The sequence below is a fragment of the Arachis duranensis genome, chromosome 4 (assembly GCF_000817695.3).
Source record: "Arachis duranensis cultivar V14167 chromosome 4, aradu.V14167.gnm2.J7QH, whole genome shotgun sequence".
In the NCBI taxonomy this organism is placed as follows: Eukaryota; Viridiplantae; Streptophyta; class Magnoliopsida; order Fabales; family Fabaceae; genus Arachis; species Arachis duranensis.
This window is the reverse complement of record NC_029775.3, coordinates 117,412,091-117,426,616: the sequence shown is the minus strand read 5'-3', so window position 1 is coordinate 117,426,616 and position 14,526 is coordinate 117,412,091. Positions and strand designations below refer to the sequence as shown.

General features: G+C 31.3%; 1 protein-coding gene across 1 annotated transcript; it reads left to right on the top strand.

Moving 5' to 3' along the window:
• Positions 1-892: 892 nt before the first annotated feature.
• On the top strand, positions 893-3,832 carry LOC107486373 (isoflavone 7-O-methyltransferase-like). Its single transcript, XM_016106909.3, has 3 exons — positions 893-1,152; positions 2,506-3,042; positions 3,575-3,832. The coding sequence occupies exons 1-3, from the start codon at positions 895-897 to the stop codon at positions 3,830-3,832; spliced, it is 1,053 nt and encodes a 350-aa protein (XP_015962395.1). The 5' UTR covers positions 893-894.
• The last annotated feature ends 10,694 nt before the right edge of the window (positions 3,833-14,526 follow it).

Below are 14,526 nucleotides of genomic sequence, written 5' to 3'. Positions count from 1 at the left end.
CACAAATCCATTTCCTTATTTATGATCTTCTAAACCCACTGCACTAGGGCAGACAATAGTAAGATCTATTCCTTAAAGTAGTGTTTGTTTTGAGGTATTGAGATAGAGATTGAGAGATTGAGATTCAATATCATATTTGTTGGTTTAGAGATTAATATTAAAATTGCTGTCTCTGTTTTGTCTCCAAAATTTCAGTATTTCACTATTTCTAAAAAGTAGGGACAGAGAAAACTAAAATTTGTAGAGATAGAGACTAAAACTTTAATAACATTTTATATCTAAAATATCTTTATTTCAATTAATTAATTCCAATTTTATTCTTTGTACAAATCAAATTAAAATTTTATTTTTGTGTTAATTTTTGTCTCCCACTTTACACCAAACAGAATACTAAAATTTATTTCAAATTTTGTCTCTTAATTTTTGTCTCTCAGTTTTAATCTTTCTGTCTCTGTCTCTGTCTCTGTCTCTGTCTCTGTCTCTATCCTCCAACAAACGTTAACTAAGACAATGTTGTAAAAACGGTTATCTATTATATTAATTAAGACAGCGGTTTTAAATTTCCGTGACCTTAGCTACGAAGGCGCGCTATTCTATATTGGAATAGACAATGGCTGGCCAGCATTATTTGAAGTAATAGAAACGAATTTATTATATAAAGCCACGGTTTTTTACTACTGTTGTCTGAGTACATAAATATTATAGCAATAAGGTGAAGTTTAATAGTTTCCTTTTTTTTATATTAGCAATCCATGCCTATATAAAGAGTGCTAGGTGTGTTGTTTTAGTATTCTGAAAAGCGAAAGAAAGGAAAAGCTCTCTTAGCTTTCTCTGATTTTGGTTTGTTTTAAATTTTAAGTTTTTAACTTACAAAAACTGTTCATAACAAGAGCTATGGCTTCAAACAACAATGGCCGCACGGCAAGTGAGAGCTTCAAAGCTCAAGCTCTTGTCTACAGGCACATGTATGGCATCCTAGACTCAATGTGTCTCAAGTGGATCGTTGACTTTCGCATACCAAACATAATCCACAACCATGGCAAGCCCATTACTCTTTCAGAATTGGTTTCAGTTCTCAAAATTCCATCGGCTAAATTTGATAGCACGGATCTTTTCATGCACTACATGGCACATAATGGATTCTTTGATATAGTAAGAATCTACCATTCCCACATATACTTCAAAATTATTTGTCCTTTTATAAATATTTATATTTCACTATATAATTTCTTATTGTCTTAATTAAGTCAATTTTTTGTTTAATACAGAATAAACCACCAAATATGCTCTCAAAGCTATTAAATTGTTGATAAAAAAAAGTATTCTTCAAATTTGATAACAATATAAATATTTCCAAAATATTTAAAAAAAATACTCAACTGCTAGATATATATATATTTTTAAAAGATTTTAGAGATCAAGTTTTGTAGTAATCTTTTGTAAGTATTATTAAAAAGATAAAAAAATTATTTTAAAATTTTTATTATTTTACATTAAGTAGTTTTTTTGTTAATTGAAAAAAACATATTTTAAAAAATAAAAAAAATCTATAAATCGAATTTTAGTTTCAAATTTTTATACCTTTTTAAATAATTATTCAAATTTTTTCATAAAATTTCATATCAAATAGGCACACAATTTACCAAATATGAAAGTCATTTGCTGTTTATCAAAAAAATGTACTTTAATTATCTTTATTGTATTTTAAAATATTCTAAAGATATTTTCATGGTTAGAAAATTCGAAAGGCACTTCTATCTAGGGGTGTCCATGAATCGGATCGTATCTGCAGATCCACGGTAAGTATACAAATATGTAGGGTGTTCATGGATCGGATCGTATCTGTATATCTGCGGTAAATATCCGTATTCGATGCGAAAATTGCGGATACGATCCGATCTGCACCCTTTATGAATCAGATCGCGGATATCTGCTCTACATCCGCAAATTCGCACAATAATAATTAAAAATAAATAAATATATATGTTTGGTATTATATTTACTTGTTTGTATATTTTAGTTAGTAATATTATTCATATATTGTATTATTTTATTTTTGTTATTTAGAAAGAGTTTGATTAAAAATATTTTAAGAATAAATAAATTTAAAAGTATAAAAAAAATATTTTTATTGAGTTTTTTTACATAGAAATATAATTAAAAAGAGAAAGTTTAATTATGCGGATATATCCAATATCCGATCTGCACATTTGCGGATCGGATCGGATCAGATCTGGCACTCAAAAGCGCGGATATCATATCCAATCCGATCCGATGAAAATTGTGCGGATCGGATCGAATTTTTGGCCATATCCGATCTGATCCGATCCGCGGACACCCCTACTTCTATCAGCAATTTGATCATTTGAGAATATTTTTGTTGATTTTCTCTTTAATATACAAGGCACTATGTATCTTAGTTTTCTTAACAAAATGTTATAATTGCAACTATATCATATACCATGCATATGGAGTTAATATTGTATTTACATCTGTACAACAAAGGTGACAATTCATGGTGACGATGATAGCAACCAAGAAGAAGAAAAGGAAGCATTTGCTCTCACAGCAGCATCAGAGCTGTTGATCAAAGGAACTGAAAACTCTTCTATATCTCCGGTGGTAGAAATGTTTCTCGATGATCCAACTCTTTCAAGTTCCATGCACAATCTAAACAAGTGGTTTTATGACGAAAATCGCCCACTATACGAAATCACCTTGGGAAAACCTTTGTGGGAGTTTCTTGATAAGAACCCTACAAACTTGAGCTTGTTCAATGATGCTATGGCCAGTGATTCTCAGATGATAAAGTTGGCACTAAAGGATCATCACATGACCTTTGAGAGGTTGGAAACAATTGTAGATGTTGGTGGTGGAAATGGAACCACAGTTCAAATTATCAGTGAGAAATTTCCAGCACTCAAATGTATAGTATTTGATCTTCCACAGGTTGTGAAAAATTTGAAGGGATGCAACAATTTGAGCTTTGTTGGTGGAGACATGTTTAAATCCATTCCTAAGGCTGATGCAATTCTACTTAAGGTAAGCATTTAATTAGTAGTGGATTAGTGGTGTGTTTGCCCTAATTAATTTAAATATTTTTAGCTATTTTTAAGTCTTAAAATTAAGATTTTTAGTTAAGTTATAAGCATGGATTTGAGAATTAGATTGAACTAGTCGGTTTAATTAAATTTATTGAAAATGATAAAAAATCGTTGACAACAAACTGGTTAAAGAATTAAAAATTTTGGTTAATTGATCTAACCATTACAATTTTTTAATGATTAATTGATTTAAATAATAAAATACAAAAAAATTTTAAATAATATATTTTATACATAAATATATTACTATTATATATTCGATTCAGTCTTGGTTGAATTTTGATTAATCTTTAAATTTTTAAATTCTTAATTTTATTAGTTTAATCACTGATTTGATTTTTACAATTTTAATTATAAGTCATTTATTATGTTAACTAATTTTAGTTTTATTATTTTTATATACATTTAAAAAATAAAGAATGAAATAATATTAGTATATGTAATGTTACATTTCTTTTCTTCTTTTGTAGCTAGTCTTACATAATTGGAGTGACGACAATTGCATAAAAATATTGAGAAACTGTAAAGATGCTGTTAATGCTTCAAGTAAGAATAAAAATAAAGGTAAAATAATAATTTTGGAGGCTGTGATAAATGAAGAACAAGATGAGTCTGAAATTACTCGACTCAAATTTCTTATGAATATAAGCATGTATATTATTCTTCATGGAAAAGAGAGAACCAAAAAAAAAATGGGAAAGTATCTTTTATGTAGCTGGCCTCTATAATTACAAGATATCTCCATTTACAGGACATTTATCACTTATAGAGGTCTATCCTTAAAGATGACCTGATAATAATTTTTACAACTTTATGAATAAAATAAATATTATGCAAACAACTAAGAAAGAAAATGTCTACTTTAAATGTAGAATTTAAAAATGTAATTTCTTTTATTTAGTATTTATTAATTATTGTTAGAATAATTATATATTTTTAGATGTAATAAATATATAATTATAAATGCTATAGGTATGAAATTATAAATGTTATGTTATATAATATAAGATAACTTTAAGTATTGTCTCTTTAGTATTATTATTTTATGTAGTTGTATACTATTGTTTACATGGTATTTTTTATGAATAAAATTTTGTAATATGGTATTATATGAATAAAACTCTACATTCAAGCACATACGTTCAGTGTTATCGTTCTTCTTTTAAATTCGGGCATGCAGGGTTTATTTTTCTTCTTCTTCTTTTTCTTTCATTATCGTTATTACCAACAACACCAATATTATGTGTTTTTGTTGATGATTAAGTTTTTTTACTGCTTGTTTAAATCTGAACTAATTTAAGTTCATTTGTGAATTAACTGAGGTTCACTTGATGCTATTGTTAAGTAATGACCAAATTTTTTATTCCATAAGAAATTTTGATTTATTTCTTAGTTAATTTATGTTTATTTGATTTTGTTTCGTTTGAATTTGCTGAACTTATTCATGTGTAATTATTTAGTTAGTTTTTATTCAAATCTAAACTAATTTAGATTCATTTGTGAATTAACTGAGGTTCACTTGATGCTGCTGATAAGTATTGACCAAATTTTTTATTTTTAAAGAAATTTTGGTTTATTTCTTAGTTTAATTTAAGTTCATTTGGTTATATTATTTCACTTGAATTTTTCCACCTCATCATCCTTCGTTTTGTCTTCTTCTTCTTACTACAACAAAAGCGACACTTAGCAGTGAACCGCCGCTAAACATTTCATGGCATTTTAATGAAACGCCGGAAGATGGGGCGCGGCTAAACGGATGCGGCACTTTTAGTTAACCGCTGGAATAACTGCCGCTAAATAGCAAATAAACGAAAACAGCATTAGTTTTGCGACGGTTCTAAACCGCCGCCAAATTTTAGTATTTCCGTTTATAGTTATTAAAATCGGACCGGATCATCCGGTGGTCCAACCGACTAAATCGTTAAACCCGCACTTCCACCACCTGGAAGAAGGAAAAATTTTAACAATGTCATGTTACCACCAAGCAAAATGTCTCTTCGATGTATATTGCGGTAATAATTATATATATCATATGAACACATTTGATTGCCACACAGATTTTTGTTGTATACTTTATATATTTGATCATAGTTATTATAGGCACTTTATATATTGGGTAAAATGCACAATTAAATCAAATGGAGGACCAAATTACACAATTCTACCAAATTAAAAAACATTACTAGGATCTCCCAAAAATACATTCTTATGTAATTCGAATCAGTCTCATTCGAATTAGACAAACCAACACTAATTCGAATTAGTCATATTCGAATTAGTAGTAATGCTTGTAATTCGAATTTGTCCAATTTGAATTATGCTTGCATGTAGTCTTAGGGTAGTTCGAATCAGGGTGATTCGAATTATACACGCTAGGACATCCCTAATAATTCGAATGGGTCTGCTTCGAATTAATTTTGGACCATAGTAGATCGAATTAATTTACATCTATTTATATATGATCCAAGCGTATATAAAGAGTACATTTAATAATATCCATAATGAATTCAATAAAGAGTATATTCAATCATAAATAAAAATAATAATTATTATAAATATTTTTTATAAAATTAGTGAAATATTTGCCAAAAATATTATATTTTGTTGGTCAGTTAGCATTATTAAATCTATTAACCACAATAATATACAGATAATTGATTGGTTTTCATATAAAAATATTTTTATTCTATTTAGTATTTAATTTTGAGAAAATATTAATTAATTTTGAATTTAATTATTATGAATTTTTATATCTAATAATACAAGTTAAGATTGTTATTAAAAAAATTTAAATTTTTTATTTTAATAAATGCTCAACAAATCATTAAAATAAAAAAATATAATTTAAAATATTTTTAATGACCTGTAGAAAATATTTTTAATTATTATTTTTAGAAAATATTTGATTTTTAATTAGTTGAGAGTATGATTTTATTTTTTTCTTTTACATCCATATTTGAATGCAAATTTAAATACCAATAAAGTAAACAAAAAAATCTTATTGGTAGATTTGTTCACATGAGTTAATATATATAGTTTATTTAACTTGTGAATTTTTTTTACGTAAAACGAATGTAAAAAAAATATTACGAGTTTAAGTAACAATGATTTAAACATATGTAGCTTAAGATAGTAGTGTTTACTTAACTAGATTATACCCAGATGGTTATTACTAAAGAAAACATTGCAATATGTGGTAATACGTATTTTGTAGCGGTTTAAACAAAACCGCCACAAAATGTAAAACAATAACTCACTCGACAGTATATATAGCGGCGGTTTTAAAAAAGACGCCGCTAAATGCAAGCCTGATTGAAATATAGCAGCAATTCGTAAAAAACCGCCGCTAAATGTGGTCCTGATTGCAGCCCCAACCAATAACCGCCGCTATATGTGCCGCAGGTTGCCGTTTTGCATTGATTTTATAAAATTGTCGCAAAATTTCCGCCACTATCTGCCAAAATTGTTGTAGTATTTTTTGTCTTTTTTTCGTTATCTTGTCCTTATTTTATTTTCTCAAAATTCTTCTTAATTTACTCTCTTGAGAAAAATAAAATTAACAAGAAGGATCACGAAGAAGAAGGAAGAGAGGAACACGAAGAAGAAGGAAGAGGAATACGAAGAAGGAGGAGGAAAAACGCGAAAAAGTAGAAGAAGAACAAGGTGGAGGAGGAAAGAAACGCGGAAATGCTTACGTAGTTGGAGCGTGTATTCACGCTCCACTAATGAAACTGATTTTTGTTTAGTTTAGACCAACTTTATTGGACTTGGTTGTCAAAAAGACTTAAATGTGTAGCAGCTCTCTTAATAGTGTGAATTTAGGCTGTGTGTATTTATAGAGACGGGACACATTTAGATAGGGACACAGAGACACAAATTAAAATTGTGTTTGACAGATGAGATATGGACAGAGATATTGTGTTTAGAAACATTGTGCCTAGAGGTACTGAATTAGTATATTTTGTGTCTATCCTAACAGGAAGGACACAAAAACACTAATAAGAGACACAATTTATTTTTTATTTTTTTATTATTCTTGTTAATTTTTTATAATTATAGTTTTTATTATTTTTTTTCAAATTTTTAAATGAAAAAAATAAAAATAAATTAAATTTTTATAATTTATTCTATTTTATTATCAAACAAAATATAAAAATACTAAATTTTGTATCTTTATCTTTTAAATCTTATTTTTAGTATATTGTTTTATCATGTTTTCAGAAACAAATGCAGCCTTAAGGTTGATGTATGTTACGAATTATATGTTTCGCTTTTAAATTAAGGTGCTAGTATTTAGAGCCCGTTTGGAAAGTAGCAAAAGCTACTTTTTCTTACTTTTGAATTATGAAAAGTCATAGTATGCATGTTTGGTATTATTTTAAAAGGAACTTTTTAACTTTCCGAAAAGTTAATTTATAATTTTTTGGAGAAGTAAAAATATATGACTTCTCCTCATCAATAAGTCATTCTATCATTTTCGTAAAAAACAATAATCTCAAAAAAAAAATCTACTTTCATTCTTGACTCTATAAAAAATACTGAAAATATTGCCCCCACCATCGTTCTCACCCAAGGTTCCATCTGCTATAAGCATTGGCCTTCCACCATTATTTTCACGTAATAATTTATCTGCTGAAAATATTGACTCTCCATCACCATTTTAAAACAATGTTCCATTTGAATCACCTATTGCATATATTCCTTCCATTTTTTTTTATCATTTTACCACTCTATTTTTATTATTAAATTTGTATTTAACATTATGTGTGGTATAAAATCTCAATTTTAATTTTATTTTTTCTCGTGTGATTTTATTTTTATATAGCTGCTATTATTTTTATAGTTAGTTATAGCAAGTTCTTGACCCCAATAAAAGAGGAGGAAATTCTAATGGAAGTAAAAAAAATAAAAACAGTAACAAAATATACATTGACACACATTTCATATTTATTTTTTATTTTTTTCTACTATATCATACACAATAAAACAGCAAATACTAACTACACAATAATTTCTTTGGCATTGCCATTAAGATTATTGTGAATTAAAATTTTATTACTATTTACCATATACAAGAACACCGTTATGGATAAAGATGAAGTAGAAGAACCAGTTTTTACCTGAAAAATAGAACTAATAAGAGAGCAAATAAAGAATTAATTGTCTAAACAATTGTAATCTTAGTGATTAGGTTATAGAAAATCAATATTCAATATTGAAAAGTATTTGTTATCATCGTTGTTTTAATATTCATTTTTTGTGAAAAAATTGTATTTTTTGAGTTATTCATCCAAACGCTACAACTTCAAAATAAGTACTTCTATAACTAAAAATTTAAATACAAAATAACTTATTTATAAGCTGTTATTAATAAAAGTCTTTATACTTTAAACTTTTTTTTTCAAAAAAAATTTATTTAAATTATTTATCTAAACTGACCTTAATAGTATTTTGTATAAGCTTGTTGAACGAGAGATTCCTAAACAATTAATATCCCTCTCAGCAGAAACGGATCCACATTCAAGAGGCTGGAGTGCCCCACAAAAATTTGAAATTCTTTTATTTAATATATGAGTATATAATAAATTCTCTCATTAATTTTATTAATTGTCTCTATTATTAAAGATTTTAAATTTATTTTTATTTTAAATTTTAAAATATAATTTCTATAGATAAATTTTAGTGACTTATTTATTTTTTAATTAGTTAGTTTTAACAAAAAATACAATAATTAATATTTTTGATGTCTTAAAAACCTAGAATGATCTTATTCTACTTATGTATTTTTTTTAAGAAAAAATTGCATTTTTGAATTAAAGATAATAAAAAAGATAAAAGTTAGATATATTATATTTAAATTCAAATGAGATACAAAAGTTTTAATTGTACGAAAAATTAGAGAAAATAACAAATAGGTCTTTGACCTTTTGATTCGTGGACATTTAAGTCTTCAAAGATTTGAAAATGCATTTAAATTCCTGACTTTTTTAAAATCTAGACATATCGATCCTTTGTGTTCACTTGGATCTGTCAGACCCAATGAAAAAATTAAACGCGACTTCTGTTGTACTGACCTGGTTGATACGGATGTACACGTGAGCGAGTTTTTAAAATAGAATAAATTAGACCTAGGGATTGATGTGTCCAAATTTTGAAGAAGTCAGTGACTTAAATGTATTTTTAAATTCTTAGGGACTTAAATATCTGTAGACCAAAAAATCAGGGATCGATTTGTCTTTTTCTCAAAAAATTATTATTATTATAGTAAGAAAAAGTAAATATTTTAAATATTGTATTAAAAAACATAAAATCAATACACTATTGTTGGTCTTATATAAATATTATTAAAATTATTATTTAATATTTTCATAATGTAAATAGTGAAAAAAACAATTATAAATTTATTTTTTAATTAAATTAGATTAATCATTATATTTTTATATATTAAATGACAAATTTTAGATTAATATATATATTTATGTTAGTGTTATGAAACCACTCATCCCAAAAACTTAACCTTGGCTTCAATTTCAGTATACTGACACCAAACTTGAGCTGGGTGAAGTTTGGTTTAAAAACTAAATTAAACGCCGGGATGTGGCATTTGGCGCAACCATGGCCGTAACAAATATGGAGTTTTGTTGTGTCCTGGCGCGAAACTTGAGTTGGGTAAATTTTGGCGCCACCATGCTGCATGAAATTTACTCCTTTTCTTCTTTCTGAACTCTACCAAATTCACCCGAATGCTACTTATAATAAATCAAATTACAAAACAACTCAAAGTAGCATTCATGGTGGCCTAAAACACCAAAATCTTGCTTTAATTCAAGAATTTCAAATACAAATTCACTAGAAAAAGATAAGAAAGATGCTCACACATCAACCTTCCAGAGAAGATGAAAGATCCGAAGAGCTTTCTAATTCCTTACACCATTGGACATGTTACTATTCAGAGGGCATTGTGCGATCTTGGAGCAAGCATCAACCTCATGCCACTTTCACTAATGAAAAAGCTCCATATTGATAAGGTAAAACCTACCAGAATCTCTCTTCAACTTACAGATCGTTCGATTAAATTCCCTTTTGGAAGATGTATTTTCCAAAAAAAAATACAAAGAATTGTACCTATTAAGAGTTGTCATGTTAACTAAAAACATAGTTTCTAGATCATGTTATAACAATTAATTAGAAAACCCTTTCCGCAAATATAAAAGTTATACACCAAACTTTTGCAAAAACCTAATAAAAATCATTGAACTTTCTAAAAGAAAAAAAATCAAATTATTGAGAACTTACAATAAAAATATGAACATTTATTATAAAAATCTCTTTCCTGGTTCATTGACACTATTGGAATGAACACAGTTGGACGAATTGGGAGTTTCATGTTGCATTCGACGTTAGAGCTGGCCCAATAATTTCTCTAGCCTCAGTGTATCACCTGGAAATGCAGAAATATCGGCAAGTACTATACAAAGGCTTCATATCAGAGCTTTTTGTTCCATACCAAAACCTCACTGAGGATTGGTACTACACATCCTATTTTGACAGTGGAGAATTTGGGTTTGGACAATCTGCTTCTTCACTTGAGCCTCTCACTGATTGTCCTTCCAATGTTGAGTTCTTAGATGCATTCTTTGCTGATGCCAATGGCAAACCTGTTAAGATACCTAATGCTTTCTGCATATTTGAAAAGTATGCTGGTGATATAGGACAAATTATTAATCCAAAAAATAACCTTTTAAGATTTGAAAAATGTGTTAAGATACCTAATGGTTTCTGCAAATTTGACAAGTATGCTGGTGATATAGGGCAAATTATTAATCCAAAAAATAACCTTTTAAGATTTGAAAAATGTATTGAAGGGACTAACAATTGATGATATAAATTTATACTTGAAAAATTTTAAGAATGAGGATTAACATAGAGGTGTGTATATGCATAGGTAGTAAAATTTTTAGCTCTGTTCATCTGCACAAGACGTGCGAATGCCCTCAACAGAGTGCACCTAATCCATCCCCCGACCGGTACGCGACGACCCGCTCTCACCACGAGAGCAGCTCGAGCAGTCCACTGACAGCCGACAAGTTCGGGGCTGGGACCCCCGTGCCCAACCCTCAGAGCCAATCCTTTTCCCGAGGTTACGGATCCATTTTGTCGACTTCCCTTGCCTACATTGTTTCATCGACCAAAGGCTGTTATGGCGGGAATGTCTCCCTGCTCCCCATCCCTTGCCCCTAAATTTACTTCCCGTCCTCGTCCCCGTCCCCGTTCTTCGCCGTGGGAGAATATTGCTTCCCATCCCCATTCTCCACAAGGTTCTATTTTTCGTAGAGACCCCATTCCCCATCTATCTAATAGTTCAAACTAATTATTAATTTCCTTATGAATAGAGGTGTAAGTATCTATTCTATACAAAAACAACAAGATTTTATACAAAAAGTCTAAACGACAAGATGGTGACTTCTTTCGAAATGACGCAGTGGGGGACGTAACGGCGAGCCAGAGGACAGAGAAGTGGATAAGGTGGAAGACGCGGCAACAGAGAGGAGAATTGACACGACGACAGAATTACGGATAACTCATTTTTTTTAGTTTGAAGGGGACCTCAGGGATCACCCTTTTCTTTGCCACTACTTCATAAAAGTGGTATTGATGGGTTTTGGTGATGAATCTCTCCATCTCCTAAGATTCGGAGGTGAAAGCAACTGCTTTTCCTTTTCTCTTTCTAGAGGATTCTCCGATTTTAGGTGCTATAAGTGGGAATGGAAAGCAAAAAGCAAGGCTTTTCCAACACCAAACTTAAAAGCTTCTCTCGTCCTCGAGCAAAATATGAAGAAAAGAGAAGAAGAAGAAGATAATAGAGGAGATGGAGGAAAATAGTGGGTTCGGCCAAGTGGGGCCAGTAGTGTATGAATGGTGTGCGTTGGAGAGGTGGTATGAGGGGTTATTTATAGTTGGATATAATCTTTTTGTGCCTCACCACATCATAAAAGTGGTCTTGATGAACCTTGGTGAGGAATCTCCATGATTTCCAAGGTTATGAGGTAGAAGCGGGGAGCCTTTCCCTTTCTCTTCCTTGAAGATTCACTGACCTTTGGTGCCATGGAGGAAGAGTAGATGTAAAAAGCGGAGCTTTTTCAACACCAAACTTAAGAACTCTGCTCATCTTCGAGCAAAAGTAACAAAAGAAAAGGAAAATAGTAGAAAAATTGAGAGAATGATAAAGAGGGAAAGGATGGAAGGCTTCGGCCAAGTGGGGAAAAATGGGGAAGAAGAGTGAAGGTGTATAAAGGGTATAAGGAGAGAGAGAAGTGTATGCGAAAGGTGTGTGTATAAAGGATGGTATGGGCGGTATTTATAGGGTTGGGGTGTTTAGGGTTCGTCTATTGGGAGGGAGAATGGGTGGGAAAGGTTTGAATTTGAAGTGGGTAGGGTAGGTGGGGTTTTGGTGGGATTTATGAAAGGTGTTGGGAAGAGAAAAAGGTGATTGTGTATGGGGAAGAGGGAAAGTAAGGTGTGGGTTTCAAGATTTGAAAAAGTAAATGGGTGAAGGTAACATTAATAGTTATATCTCTAACACTCCCTTTCAAACAAGAGCCTCTTTTTGTGTTTGTTTGATTTTGCATAGGCCTTCTTTTCTCTTTTATTTGCCTTATGCTATTTTTTCACTTTTAGGGTTCACTAAGGATCGAACTCTTGACCTTTCGGACATAGAGCTCTGATACCATGTTATGGAATCACTCTTCCCAAAAGCTTAAGCTGATGGGAGAAGGTAACATTAATGGTTATATCTCTAACACTACCCTCAAACAAGAGCCTCTTTTTGGGTTTGTTTGATTTTGCATAGGCCCTTGCAAACCCAGTTCTCCACAACAAGAGCAAACATTTTGAACTTGACCTTTACTTTGTAAAAGACCATGTTGCCCAAAAGAAAATCAACATTCTACATATTTTCTCTCAAGACCAAATAGCTGACAGTTTCACAAAACCTGTCTCCAGCCTCATCTTTTATAAATTTAGAACCAAGCTCAGAATCACAGAAAGATTGCAAGCCAGCAGAATCTCAGAAGATTTCAGCAAACAAAACAGTAGGGTTGATGTTAGCAATAATACACAAGCAATTTATAAACTAACTGACAGTTAGAAAATTAGTTACTAGAAGATTCTAGAAGCAGTTAGTTACCTTTCAATTAGCTAATCAATTACACCTACATCTATATATACAGCTGTCTTACTTGTAAAACGATAAAGAAAATTCACACTTCTCACAATTCAGATCCATTTTCTCTTTCTCTCTGCTTCACCTCTGCTTCACCTTCATCATCTTTAGCCTGATACCTTATAGTTAGATTATATGTGCGCGCATGCATTTATGCGTCCATATGTAAAATTTTTGCCCCTATTAATTAAAATTTCTAGATCCCTCTCACATAAGCATTTATCATGGAATTTGCATATCCACTTGCATGTAAGAAGAATGTCAAGTATCTAAGAATGAATTAAATCACTTTTTTTGTTCTTGTAAATATTTCGGCTTGTTCATATTATCCATATATTTGTTAAATAAGCCACCTAGGTTAAGGTCATTTTCAAAAATTCATCGATCTCTCTAATTTGAGGAATCGTTAGATGAGGTTTAGCTAGATAAACTCTATGACAGCAATAGAGATTGAAGAGAATTTGACTCGGAACAAGACTACCTCAAAATCTTAAAAAGTGTTACGGCCCAACCCAGCTGGCACCTTGTCTCATCCGATCCGGTGTACAAAACTACCCGACCCGAGCGGACGGTTTGACGGGTGTCGCACGTCCGGGCCAAGACCCGAATTGCCGCTAGAGACGCGAGCTGGAGGAGTTGCGTCCAGCCACCGCCATTGCACCAGTCACTGCCGCTGACATAGATGGAGGCCGTTGCCGTCACCATGCACGTCGTCGGATGAGGACTAGAACACGATGGAGGGAAGGAAGCCATGCTGGGTTCACAGTCACTGTCGTGCATTTTGTCATCGTCCGCTGCCGGCACTGCTGCCACAGTCGCTGTTGTCGGTAACCGCCGGTGGAATCCTTGTCTCCTCGGCAAGCGTTTCATTTTTGACCCCTTGAAATCAATATTCTGTTATAGTTTATGAGATTTCGGTACCTTAGGGTCGAGTTCCGAGGAATTGCATGTCAAATTAAGGTTAACATTGAACCACCGGAGTTTCTAGCCGCTGTCGGAGCTGCCGCCGGGTCAGCTCAGGATTGCAGCTGCTCTGTTCTGCTGTTACCGTAAGTGTACTTTATTTCGAACTCTGCCGTTAGTTTTCCATTATATGTTATTAAGGCTTCCGAGATATTTATATTTTAGGATTGACTTATCGAGATTGCCTTTTTGGATTAAAGTCGTCTCTGCTATTGCGGAAGTGAACAGACCTGTGGT

Bases quoted from the DNA above. Each gene is read 5' to 3' on its own strand.
- LOC107486373 (XM_016106909.3), top strand. From the start codon at position 895: ATGGCTTCAAACAACAATGGCCGCACGGCAAGTGAGAGCTTCAAAGCT. The intron at 1,153-2,505 runs GTAAGAATCTAC...TGTACAACAAAG, and splicing joins ATAATGGATTCTTTGATATA to GTGACAATTCATGGTGACGA. The intron at 3,043-3,574 runs GTAAGCATTTAA...CTTCTTTTGTAG, and splicing joins CTGATGCAATTCTACTTAAG to CTAGTCTTACATAATTGGAG.